Raw genomic sequence first — 12,179 nt, forward strand, 5'->3', positions numbered from 1 at the left:
AAGTGGCACTGATTCAAAATAGTGGCTAGAAAGATATTACATACTTGACTGCACCTGGTGCAGAGGAAACTAAAGATGTCAGTCCCCTCCCCTTTCCCCATCAATTGTCTCATATTTCTGAGATACAGGTGTGTGGTTACAGTGTAAACAGATCAAAGATTTTTCTTCTAGGCTAATAAGCTATTTTTTTTCCTTATAGTATCTCTGCCAAAATACAGAAACATAGAGTATGAACTCCTGCACTTCCACATACCCCGTGTACACTGGGGAGAAAGACTTGTTTCTGGAGCCAGGATGGCAGAGAGAACCTGCCCCCCTGGCAGCTACGCTTCAGTATTTTCTCAGTATATTTCAGAAATTGATTTTTGTCTTGTCCATACACCATACTTTCTATCAACTGTCAGAGCATCTTAAATTAAGAGATAATGTATGAGCATGAAAATAGAGTTTGCTTTTTCTGTGCCATTCACTGATCTTTCTGTTGTGACTATCCAGAAGGACTGTAGCACTAGCTGTGGTCATTGGCTTTCGCCACTAATTAGAGGAAAAACTGTTCTGTCTTCATCCTTAAGCTTTCAAGTTACATTGAGCAGTCCAGTCTCTGAAAGTCATCTGAACAAATTCTGATGATGTTACTATTTTCTGTGTAGCCTGGATAAAGATGTAACACTAAAGGAATTACAAAGATTATTTCAGATTGCCTAGGCAGTATCTTCTGAGACTGCTATTTCTTTAGTACCGGTTGTAGCTCTTGATACCACAACACCGCTTGCTTAGGTCTAAGGAGAAAAGAAAAAGCACAGGTGTGAGGAAGCTTGCATTGTACAACTGTGTTATCTGCAATGCAGACAAATGATTTATGATTGCATGTTTCATGTGGCAGGAATGATATTGCCAGAGGTAAGAATAAGGAGGAAAATTCAAATTCCCTTCAGGTGACAGACATCTTAAAAATAAAGAGGATCCTTTTGAATTTTCTAGCAAGTCTCATCAGGATAGTCCTACAGCAAAAAGGGAAATGTGACTTTCCCTTTGCAGTTGCTACAACTGCTCCAGAATAACCACTACTCACTGTCAAGGATCCCCTTGACAGGCAACCAGGGAAACTGGTGCCATAACAGCTAACTGTACCGAGACTGTATTCCCCTTCTGCTTTTGCACACCACTTGCCCTTCTGATATTGTGCAATTCCATATTAATATGGACATTAGTTTCATGGACAACTCTGACCACTTTTCCTTTTGCTTTATAGAAAGAAATTAGAAGCTCTGTAATCAGCAGAATTAATGAAATCTGGTGTCCTAGGGCTTTCCATTCCCTTCCAAAGAATGGAAAGCCCTAGGTCCCAGTGGCAGGTATTGGGAAAACTTGAAATTGCTCTGTTTCTCATAGACTGGACAGAGATCAAGGGAAATGAGGAAATTCCTGTAATGCTGCTAAGTTGGCAAGAGAACCTTAATACTAATCTGAATAGTTGACTGAATAGTATCAACTTGAAGCAGAGTAAAGTTTCGATGTTTTAGTTGATCATACTTAATATTTCAAGTACAGTGCCATCTGAAAGTAGTGACAACGAATGCTTGATATCTATCTTGATACCTTATATAGACCTACAAGGTCTGAACTTTGAAGCAGTTGCATCTGGTCTGATCTAAATCATGCATAACGATAAATAAGCATTGAACCCTTGAATTAACCATTCTGTCCCTTCTCTATTTTCAAGTCAATTTGTGGTTTGTTTTTTTCCTTTTTGACAATTTCAATCAATTTTTATTTAACTGGGTTGATTAATATACTTCTAATTTTGGAGATATGCTGTCATGCACTACCTTTGAGAAGTGTTCCTCTTGCTCCATTACTTTCTCCTTAGCTATTTAAGGATGTTTTCTGAGGAAGATTAAGACCAGACTAGGTGCTTGGCCTGGATTTAGGAATTTTGGGCCTGCCCTGGTGAAGTGCCTGCAGCCACTAGATGGCACATTGCAAGAGCATCCGTACATCCTGAATAGCAACTTGATGTTTTCAGTCTGTTAATATGATTAAAGGCTAAATAATATTAAATGTTTCTTTAATAGGAGAAAATGCACAGCATTGACAGTAGTGATTAAGTTCTATTAAACAGTTGTTATTTTGAAGACCAGGTGATTAGTGTATTCAAACCACTTCATTTCCAGACTTTGGCACCTTGGTCATTAACTAACTCAAATCATAAAGTTCAGTGAATCAAGTTGTAAATAGTTTTATTGGTTCTGTGTTGGAAAATTGAGGCTTGTGAAATTCCTTGATGATTTAAAGTTACATATTTCCTAAGTCCTTCTGTTTCTATTTTCTGTTCTTTACCTGGTTATTCATCATTGCAGAAATTCTAAACTCTGTTTCTGCCTTTGCAAACACTAAATCCAACATGCTAATTGAGTGCAAAGAGTTGTATTCTTAGAACACATATGCTAACTGGAGAGAGTTGGATTTTTGCACTAAGGTGCAAACTACTGCCAACATACCATAGTTATCTGAGGGAGGAATTACCTCCAGGGATGAGAGTGGAACTGCTCTTACAGCTTCTGGAGAAAGGTCTGTATTTACATATATGCTGATGACTATTGGATAAAACACAGGACCTTCATGTTTCTGTCGGTTTGTATTTTGTTTTCTGAAGGTATTTTTTCATCTTTTTGAAAATTTTATGTCCGTTATATGATAAGGCTTCCTTTAAAGCATTTTTGTTTTTTAATGAAAGCTAAGGAATTAAGTTGTAAGATTTAGATATATTTCAAGGTTTCAGTGCTATGCAACAAAGATTCCTTAAAGTTCATTCTAATAGCTTTTAAGTGACTGGGAGCAAATTTTTGGTTTCTTCAAACCAACTTCAGCATTAGAAACACATGCTGGCTTTATCCTGTTTTGGCTTTAAAATTGTCATGTGTTCTGTTAAGTCTGTTTATGATTTCAGTGCTTGATGAAGTGACCCTTGTATCACTTACATGACACTTTACAAATTTCTGTCAAGATGTTTATGATGAAGTGCCTTTCTCAAATGTAAGCTATGTTCATTGTTGTATTAGCCTGCTTAAAATTCATCTTTTTTTCTGGTGTGATCATGTGTTGCAGAAATGTATATGTTTACCAAGGTAAGTCTTTCATATTGTCTTAGGTGTACATGTATGTGCCTGTAGAACTTGTGTGTGTGTGCGTGTGTGTGCGTGTGTGTCTGGGCAAGGCAAGGCAAGACAGCACCATAACTCCAGGGAAAATGGAGGAGGTGACTGCGAGTCACCCACTTACTCACTGGCATATACTGTGGGAAACCTGTATTTTGTGGTTTTGTAGAGCACTTGCTTTTTAGAGAATGCAGGCAAGAAGGCAGACATCCCCTTCTCATTAACAAATTTATCACTTACAACTCTTATGTAAAACAAACTTAGTGTCAACTCTGAAATGAAGAGCTGCATTGGCAATCACACCTAACTACAACAGGTGCTGAGCTGGCAGTTTCACAGAAGATTGTGAAATTTGATCACACAATGGGAAATACAGCCACTCCTTCAGGGCAATATCTGGAAACATAATGGGGAACCACCCTTCAAAGGTGATCTGTGTAATAATGGGGCTTAGAAACACTTTCTACCTGCTTTGCTTAGAAAATTATGAACATTTTTAATAGTGTTACTGGTTTTTGCACAAGCACACTATATTTAGCTGTACTTCAACTAGTCCTGCACTCAGACACACCCAAGGCAATAAACTGCCCAGTGCATACTTGCTACTACCATCACTTCAAGGTGGAAACTATTGAAATTTGCCATTCTCCTTATGTCCTGGTATTATTGTTAGCTTTTCTTCTCTGTCTACAGATTACAGTTTTTCATCTGTCATCTTCTGGAAGCTGGGCATTTGTGTCTCCTTTGAGTAACTTTCGCTGCAGCCATTTTCTGGTAAGTCTCTAACATTTATATACTCATACATGCTAATGAACATGGAACACCCAGCATTATTGGATTGGCCCTATGACACTCTGTGCTACTTGATGTCTCTCTTCTTTCTTCTTGAGATTGCCATAAAGATTGCACCTGTGCTCCTGCATGTACTTATGCACACCACAGCCTCTGAATAATGTAGACTAATAGAAAAGACTTCAAAGAATCAAAACACAGTTTTAAAGGGCTGGAAGGAGAGGCTGATGGGAAATGTTATAAGAATTCAACATTTCCTGCTTAGCTAAGCAGTAATTTGGAAGGACATGTAAACTATGTGCCAGTATTTCAAAGAAAACAAAAAGCAAACAAAAGCTGTGCACAGTGCCCTGATGCTGTAAACAAAAGCAAAGAAGGGAGAGGTTCGCAGCAAATCATCTGCTTGAGTTTGCCATTTTGTTAGGTACTCACACACAGGATGAGCAGGGTAATGAAAGTATTTAGACAGTTTGGATGTTATTTGATAGAGGTAAATGGAAAGGGAAAGAAGGTGAGTGGTTTAGCAGTGACCTGAGCAAGTCATTATGTGACTGAAATCAATTACACAGGAGCTCATTAGCAAAAGAGAATAATGTTCTTCCATCTTGTGCTGTGGATATTCTATTGGATCCCTATCACATATCAAATCAAAACACTATCTTTCAAAGCCACTGAAGGGTTAATGCCAGACTGTTCTTTCTGAGACACTGATTTTCCAGAGCAACTGTGCTTGCCAGGCCAATGAAGCTATCAGTGCAAACAGAATCAATGATCAGCAGATACCAGAATTGCCTTGATGGTTGGAACCAGAAAGAAAGTATTGTAGGTCACTGAATTCTAACATTTTATAAATCAAATGTACAATGTGCTTTGTCCTAGTCTTCTAATAACTAGAATAGAGAAAGAAAGAAGAACGATTTTTGAAGAGCGTGCATGCTATTTTAGAGTGAAATTCACTCATGTTCGCTCTCATTGAACCAGTACAGTTCAAGTGGGATTTCAGAAATGCAATAGACTTTGTGCAAAATGAAGGCAGGCAACAACAGAACAAAGCATTTGGTGCAAAGTTCAGGGGCACGTATTGTTTAACTGATCTGTCTGAACCCAGCTCCTTTATGGTACTAAGTGCTTGATTTGGCAGAATGACTTTGGATATTCCAGTACCTTTGTCAGTTTGGTCATTAGGAGTCTATATGCTACTGAAAGTCAGTTCCAGCAGAAGAGGGATTAAATATTTAACAGTATTAAAGGCTTTTGAAAAAGATCTTGGTTTTGAGAGTCTAAGAAAATTGGACTCTTAATAATAAAGTAATTAATACTTTAACAATAAAAGAAAATAAATTATGCTAACTCCTCTGATTATTTCAAGATATTTTAAGGAAGCACACAGACAAGTAGTTAATACATGGAGGACAGAAGTAGAAGCAGTGATATATAATAGGAAAAATCTCCGTAAGACGGGGGGTACATAAAAAAAATCTTTAATCATATACATTTTAGGACGCAGGGATTCTCCCCTTCTCAAGAGCATATTGCTATTCTTATCATGACCTGACAGGCTGTAATCTTACATAAATAACAATAGGACAGATAATCTAGCAAAAAATGGTCTTTTACATTCATAACAAATAGACTGCAAATAAATATGTTTCAAACTAACAGAACAGGCTGACAGTATGTCCTGTTTTTTTCTGGGATAAAGTTAATTTTCTTCCTAATAGTTGATATAGTGCTGTGTTCCCCATTTAGTACGAGAATAATGTTGATAACACACTGATGTTTTTAGTTGTTGTTAAGTAGTTGTAGTGCTTATACTCAGTCAAGGACTTTTCAGCTTCCCATGCTCTGCCAGCGGGGAGGTGCGCAAGCAGGTGAGAGGGGGCACAGCCAGGACACTGACCCAGACTGGCCCAAGGGATATTCCCGATCGTGTAATGTCATGCTCAATGTATAAAACTGGAGTTGGCTGGGGGGCGGGAATCACTGCTCAAGGACAGCCTATCAATCACCAGGTGGTGAGCGCTTGTTGCATTGTGCATCACTTGGTTTTGTATATTCCTTTATCAGTAATATTGTTATTATTATTTCCTCTTCCTTTGCTGTCCTATTAAAGTGTTTTTATCACAGCCAATGAGTTTTTTTTCTAACTGTCTCTCCCATCCCACCTTGGAGGGGGAGGCAAGTGAGCGGCTCTGTGGAGCTTAGTTGCTGGCTGGGGCTACACCACAACACAGTATGTGATCTGTCTGTAATTACACAACACATGCCTTGCTGTGAATGCCCATAGAGTATATAACAATCATGTACATTTTGAACATATACGCAGAGGCCTGTATCACAGAATCACTAAGGTTGGAAAAGACCTTTAAGATCATCAAGTCCAACCATCAACCCAACACCACCATGCCCACTAAACCATGTCCTGAGGTGGACTCATATACAGGTGAATATTCATATTAGTTGTGACAATACACAGATATATGCATGAAATCAGGTACGTATAGTCTCTCTCCTTGCTTTTATATACACCTCTTTCTGTGTTTTCTCACTGCAGATTTCAGACTTTACAAGTGGATCTTGAAAAGCAATGGAGCTAGTGCTTGGGGAAAATCTACCCCTGCAGAGACAAAAAATCTAAAGATACCTGGAACAGTTGAAAAGCCAAAGTTTACCTCATCTTACTGCTGGGGTAACAAAATTGCCTGCTAAACAGCACTGTTAGGCAATTTAATTATCAACTGAATGATTTTGCTCATAGGTGGCTTGTCCATTTCCACAGAACAGGCCTTTTAACCACTGCCTCAGCAAAACTTGTGTAGATGATAGTCTTGCTCTCATTGCAGCTCTAACAGAAGCAGTTGTTGGTTCCTGTGCCTCTCCATATTATGGGCATGTACCTGTCCTGTTTGCCCAAGATGGGAAAGTTTGCAGTTGGAACAGAGATGAAGCCCAGGTGTTGATGGCTAGAGTTATCGTCAGAACTCCTAAAATGTTGAGTACAAACCCAGCTTTGGCCTAGAATTAGAAAAGAGGCAGGTTATTAGTTGAACTGAGTGCTTTTTTTCCTTCCTTGCGGATTAGGATTGTTTATACGGTTAGATTTTCTCTTTGGCCTTTTTTCACAACTCCATCAAATTACATTTAAGCTGGTTTTCTTCACAAACATAATTTTTATTAGTGGAAAATGAATTTCCATTAGATAAACCTCTTAAACTAGAAGTTCTGAAATCCTTTTAATCCACTTATCTAGGACTTTCTCTTCTGACCTGGTATCTGTCTCTAATGTTACTTTGGATTTCTTCTTGGATCCATTATAAATTAGAAAAGTTATCAAGAGACATGGCATCTTTGTCTGTCTTTTCTTAACATAGTGAGAAAGGGCATCAGGGCAGCCTAGTGAGATGTGCTAGGCTTTCCCCTAGTCTCTGCAGAAGGACTGTCCAGATGACAGGGCTCTTTGACATCCCTATGATCTACATTTGGGCTTTTTGAACAGTTAGACATTGCCATTTCTCATTGACAGCAAGCTCTTGTTGGAACATCTTGAAGAGGCTGTGGCTGTTTTTTAAAAGCTCAGTAGAATCTTTATAAGGCTCTGATTATATATTAGAGTCAGTGTGACCCTTTACTAATTCACACATGTATGTTGTTCTTTCCATTTGACATAAGCTCAGTACAGTGAGATTTCTAACACTCTTCCAAAAAGAGCCAATATTAGAAAAAGGAAAGATCAAAACTAGTGATGAAAATTCTGAAAAGAATGCGCTTTTGCTCACCATATCTATAACCTTGAGCTGTCCATATGAGAAGACAATGGCATTAGGAGGAGTGGCCACTGGGAGCATGAATGCCAACGATGCAGAAAGTGTACAGGGCAGCATGACATAGAGTGGATTGAGGCAGATCGCTTCAGCCTATGCAAGAAGGGAGAGCAAAGTTGATGGTTTTGATATACAAAAATGCATAGAAATCTTTTGGCAGATGACTGATTGTATCAGTGTCAGAAATCTTGTTCTTTCACAAACACTGCACCCACTCATGTTTTTGTTCTGCTTTAGAAACTTTTAGCCGATGTCTTTATGCAGCAAATGCAAGAATTGATTTTGTGGTCAGTGCGTTGTGTTTTTCATTGTGGAATCTGATCACTGCTGCAGTATAAATTAACAATAAGGGTTGTGTTCAACTCTAAAACCAGGAAAAAATGTGGAGTGGCTTCAAAGTGGTTAAGAACAAAATTGAATTATCAGAGGAAACCGCCCAAGCTCTGAAGGTGAGTGGATCAGTTTAGGGGTTAGCTGGACTCTGTGGCCTATGCAAAAAGATTTTGGTGGAGCTTATTCCAGTTTCTATCTGGAACCAGCTTTTCACACTGCAGAACTATGTCTACCCCAGCGACAGGAATCTCATGTGGAAATGCAAAAGTCTGAATTAGGTCATACAGCTTGACTAATGCTATCACCTTCAGAGACTTCTGGAAGGTTAGTGGTCGGAGTGAAATACAGTAATGGAATGTTGCAGGGAAGCAAATGCTGCTGCTGTTGCTGTCTCTGTGCAGAACAAATAGGAAAAAACAAGTACAGCTGGCAGTGACCTCATGAGGTTGTTTAGGCCAGAAGGCAAAGTCTAATATGCCAATGAATTTAATCCCTTTACTTTTCACCAGCAATGATTTTAGAAAGGTTGAACTAAGCACAGTGTGTGTCAATATATACGCATGCATGTACATATATGTATATTTTAAGTCTTGTATTCCTAATTGGATACACAAACCAGTTCTTGACTATGGCATGCAGTTAGTTTTTATAATTGAACAGATGTATGTTTGGAGAAGAGTTGAAAACTGTTCTTACAAGACTATTTTGAAACACTGGAACTTACCATTGAAGCCAGAATAGGGAGAAAGAGGGTAGTGGTGGCCACATTGCTGGTGCACTCAGTGAAAGTGGCAATGAGGAGACACAACAGGAGAGCAATAGCTGGATGAGGGATTTGCTGCAGAGGAGTCAGCTTGCTACCTAACCATGAAGACAGACCAGATTCCTGTAACAGTGGAAAGAGGTCTGTCAAGATAGTAGGCTGGAGAAGAAATAGCCACATCACAGTCCAATTACATTTCTCATACCAATTCTACCTTCCCTTCTTATACGAGTTCTCATACAAACTGCTTTCTGTACATTATTGATAGCAAATAATTATTTCTCTGTTCAGGCCATTAGTTGTACATGATCAATATTTGAGGCTTTTTTTTTAATCTAAACAAAGATCTTTGAACTCACTTTCTAAAATACTTTCATATATCTTAGCAGATATTCTCATGATTTGATGTAATTTCATCACATTATCCGAGATTTTGATCAACTATCTGAAGCTTTTCATACCTTTCATCCTTCTCAGTCACTGAAAAATACCAGCATCTTCCCTATCATTCTGGGCTGTAGTTTGAGCATCCTTATTATTCAGCTTCTCAAGAGAACATAACCTAACTGTGCCTGTCTTGCTGCTTCATGCATTATGGCCTAGCTTGCTTTCTTACTGGTTTGGCAACCACTGTTCTTCATGTCTTCCCTATTTCATATCTTGGTTACTTCAGCCTGTCTCTTCGGACATTGAAAAGTGCTATCCCACAGGAGGGTTGGAACCTATCTTGAAAGGACTAGTCTAATTCTCTGTCCTAGGGCAGGATCAGCTTTACCTAAATTATCACTGACAGATGTTTTTCAAACTTGTTATTAAAAATCTCTAGCAAGGAAGTTTCCAAAATCTGCCCAGATAATTTTTTCAAGTGCTTAACTGTCTTTACAGTTGGAACATTTTCCCACTGCTTAACCTAAATCTCCTTTGCTGCAATTTAAGCCCTTTAGCACCATCAGAATATAAAAAAGTATACTATCTCCCTTTCTGCAGCAGCTTTTATGTATTTGATTACTTATTCTAGAATAAATTAGTGTAATTTCTTGAATCTTTCCTTTTCCAAACATGTTTCGCAGAGATCTGATAATTTTTACTACCTTCCTCTAAACTTTCTTCATATAGCCTACATGTTGTTGAAGACTGATATTCAAAACTGAATACATTACTGTACCTGAGGATTTACCAGTCCTGAGTGGAAGGATTATATTTTACATGTCTTGGGTATGATGGTCCTACCTATAGTTTCCAGTTGTTTGCTTTTTTTTCTCAGTAGCAATATAAAAATATTGACTAGAACAAGGTGTATGAGCAGTGTTAAAACTTATCCTGTTATTTCCACATCTTGCATTTTTGATACTTCTTCCTATTTCCTATATTGAGTTGCATCCCTGTTTTCTAGAAACAATTTTACAGGTCATTGCGATCTTTGAATTCTAAACTAGAATTCCAGGCACTTGAAGCCTTTTCCAACCTGTTTATTGTCTATAGATTTAATAAATGTATTGGCTGTTCCATCATCTAAGTCATTACTTAAAAATAATTTGTAGCACTGGACTGCTGGCAGATTCCCGCAGAAGTATATCAGTACATCCTTCAGTCTGACAGATGTTTTTATCTGCTCCTGAAGGTCCTCTAGCTAACTCTACATTTGTCTTCTAGCAGTTTAATTTCAATCACATAAGTAGTTTGTTTGAAATAGTTTGGAGACCCATCCTGGGCACATTATCTCTTCATCCTTGCCACATCAATTAAGTTTTATTTAATGGAACCTTTAATGTGTTGGGGCAGTTTGTTAATCATCCACTTTTCTAGAAATGCAGTTAATCATGCTGCCTTGATTGGTAGTACCATCCCAGTTGCATAGGCAACAGTAAAGGTTTGTTCTAATCACAGGACTCCTCCTAAGGATGGCGAAGTCTGTCCTACTGCCACTAGCTGAGGAAATGCGCATTTGGTGCTCCCAGCATGCCCTCTTGCGTTCTGGGAGAGCACGCATGAAAAGCAAGATGGAAAACACCCAGGAAGACAAATGCCAGGTAAGCACAGGAATGTTACCTCACTGCCTTTGGCTAAGGCAAAGCCACCTCCCAGCAGAAACACGATGTTCCATGGCATTTTCTGGTGAACTACTTTCCAGTCCAAAAGAGCTGGAGGTGCTTGGATCTTTGACTTGCTGCCTAAAATCCAAAAAGGTTTTGTAAGCCATGTTATATTCTGCAAAGAAAGGAGCACTTCTTGGTGGGAGGTGAGTTTAGTCTGAAAGTCAGGAAACACTTCTGTCAGCAAGATCAAGTAGACTGTGGAAATAATGGGAGCCTCATCAACAAAGATTTTAAAACTTGACTTGCAAAAATACTAATGAATGATCTGTAGCTACTCCAAAAGGCATAGTAGAATACAGGTAAGAGTGAGTTAAAAGTATGGCAACATATCTGCAGAACTGTATGTGTTTCTGTTAAGTCATGTATTCTCTCGTGAAGACACCAGCTTCAGAAGGTTTTACATATGTGTACACTAGTGTCTGGAATACTGCTGGGATAAGAGTTTCCTACTTCATTAAATTACAAGAAACAGAGAACTTTTATGGGACACATGCCTTGCCTCACCTAAAACATACAGCTGTAGCTATGCAGGAAGAGCAGTTTGAAATCTTGTTTAATGTTTGAAATTTCCTTTGTAAATCTAACATGTAAAACATCCTGTGTACCTGTTCTGACAGTTGATTTTTGATGCCTTCAGTAAACTTACCTGTTTGTTGTTTATCTCTGTCGTTGTTAGAAATGTCAGAAGGGATGATGAACAACAAAACTGAGATGAAGATGGCAACTGTAGCATCAGTGACATAGCTGCAATAGATTGGTCAAATATTTAGTTTAGACGTGCTTTCATTTTTATGAAATCTAACGTATTTAATTTTTATTCAAAGTGCGGAGAAGTAGTGATACCTTGTATCACTTTTGTCCAAAAGTGCTGCTGCCCAGCCTGGCATGAAACCAGGGTCTCTTGTAAACCAGAGCAGTATCAGTAGTATGAAGAGGATTGAAACTGCTATTTCTGCAAATTTCATTGAGCCCAATTTCTTGCCCTCTGCCTTGATAATGTCATAGGCCCGTTGCTCCTTAGCCTTTGCAGAGGCATTTGCAGCACAACCAAAATTCTTCTGAAAGCTAGAAAAAAATGGACAAGAAATATCAGAGAAATTTGTTAGATAATCTCAGAGTTAGGAATCAAAATTTTATACTTGGTCATCTTGTCTTTTAGATATATTTATTTATATATGCATGTAGAAATTATATATATATTTATATATAAAATATA

General features: G+C 38.3%; 1 protein-coding gene across 1 annotated transcript in view; it reads right to left on the reverse strand.

Moving 5' to 3' along the window:
- Positions 1-12,028, reverse strand: part of SLC13A2 (solute carrier family 13 (sodium-dependent dicarboxylate transporter), member 2) — a gene marked incomplete at its 5' end in the record, with an annotated part of 41,802 nt that extends 29,774 nt beyond the window's left edge. The window contains 6 exons of the mRNA XM_010291621.1: positions 6,848-6,965; positions 7,727-7,864; positions 8,829-8,990; positions 10,917-11,038; positions 11,610-11,707; positions 11,807-12,028. Coding sequence (XP_010289923.1) covers positions 6,848-6,965; positions 7,727-7,864; positions 8,829-8,990; positions 10,917-11,038; positions 11,610-11,707; positions 11,807-12,028 — 860 coding nt within the window. The remainder of the gene's footprint in view (positions 1-6,847; positions 6,966-7,726; positions 7,865-8,828; positions 8,991-10,916; positions 11,039-11,609; positions 11,708-11,806) is intronic.
- Positions 12,029-12,179: the final 151 nt, after the last annotated feature.

The sequence above is a fragment of the Phaethon lepturus genome, unplaced genomic scaffold, assembly GCF_000687285.1.
Source record: "Phaethon lepturus isolate BGI_N335 unplaced genomic scaffold, ASM68728v1 scaffold1247, whole genome shotgun sequence".
Classification (NCBI taxonomy): Eukaryota; Metazoa; Chordata; class Aves; order Phaethontiformes; family Phaethontidae; genus Phaethon; species Phaethon lepturus.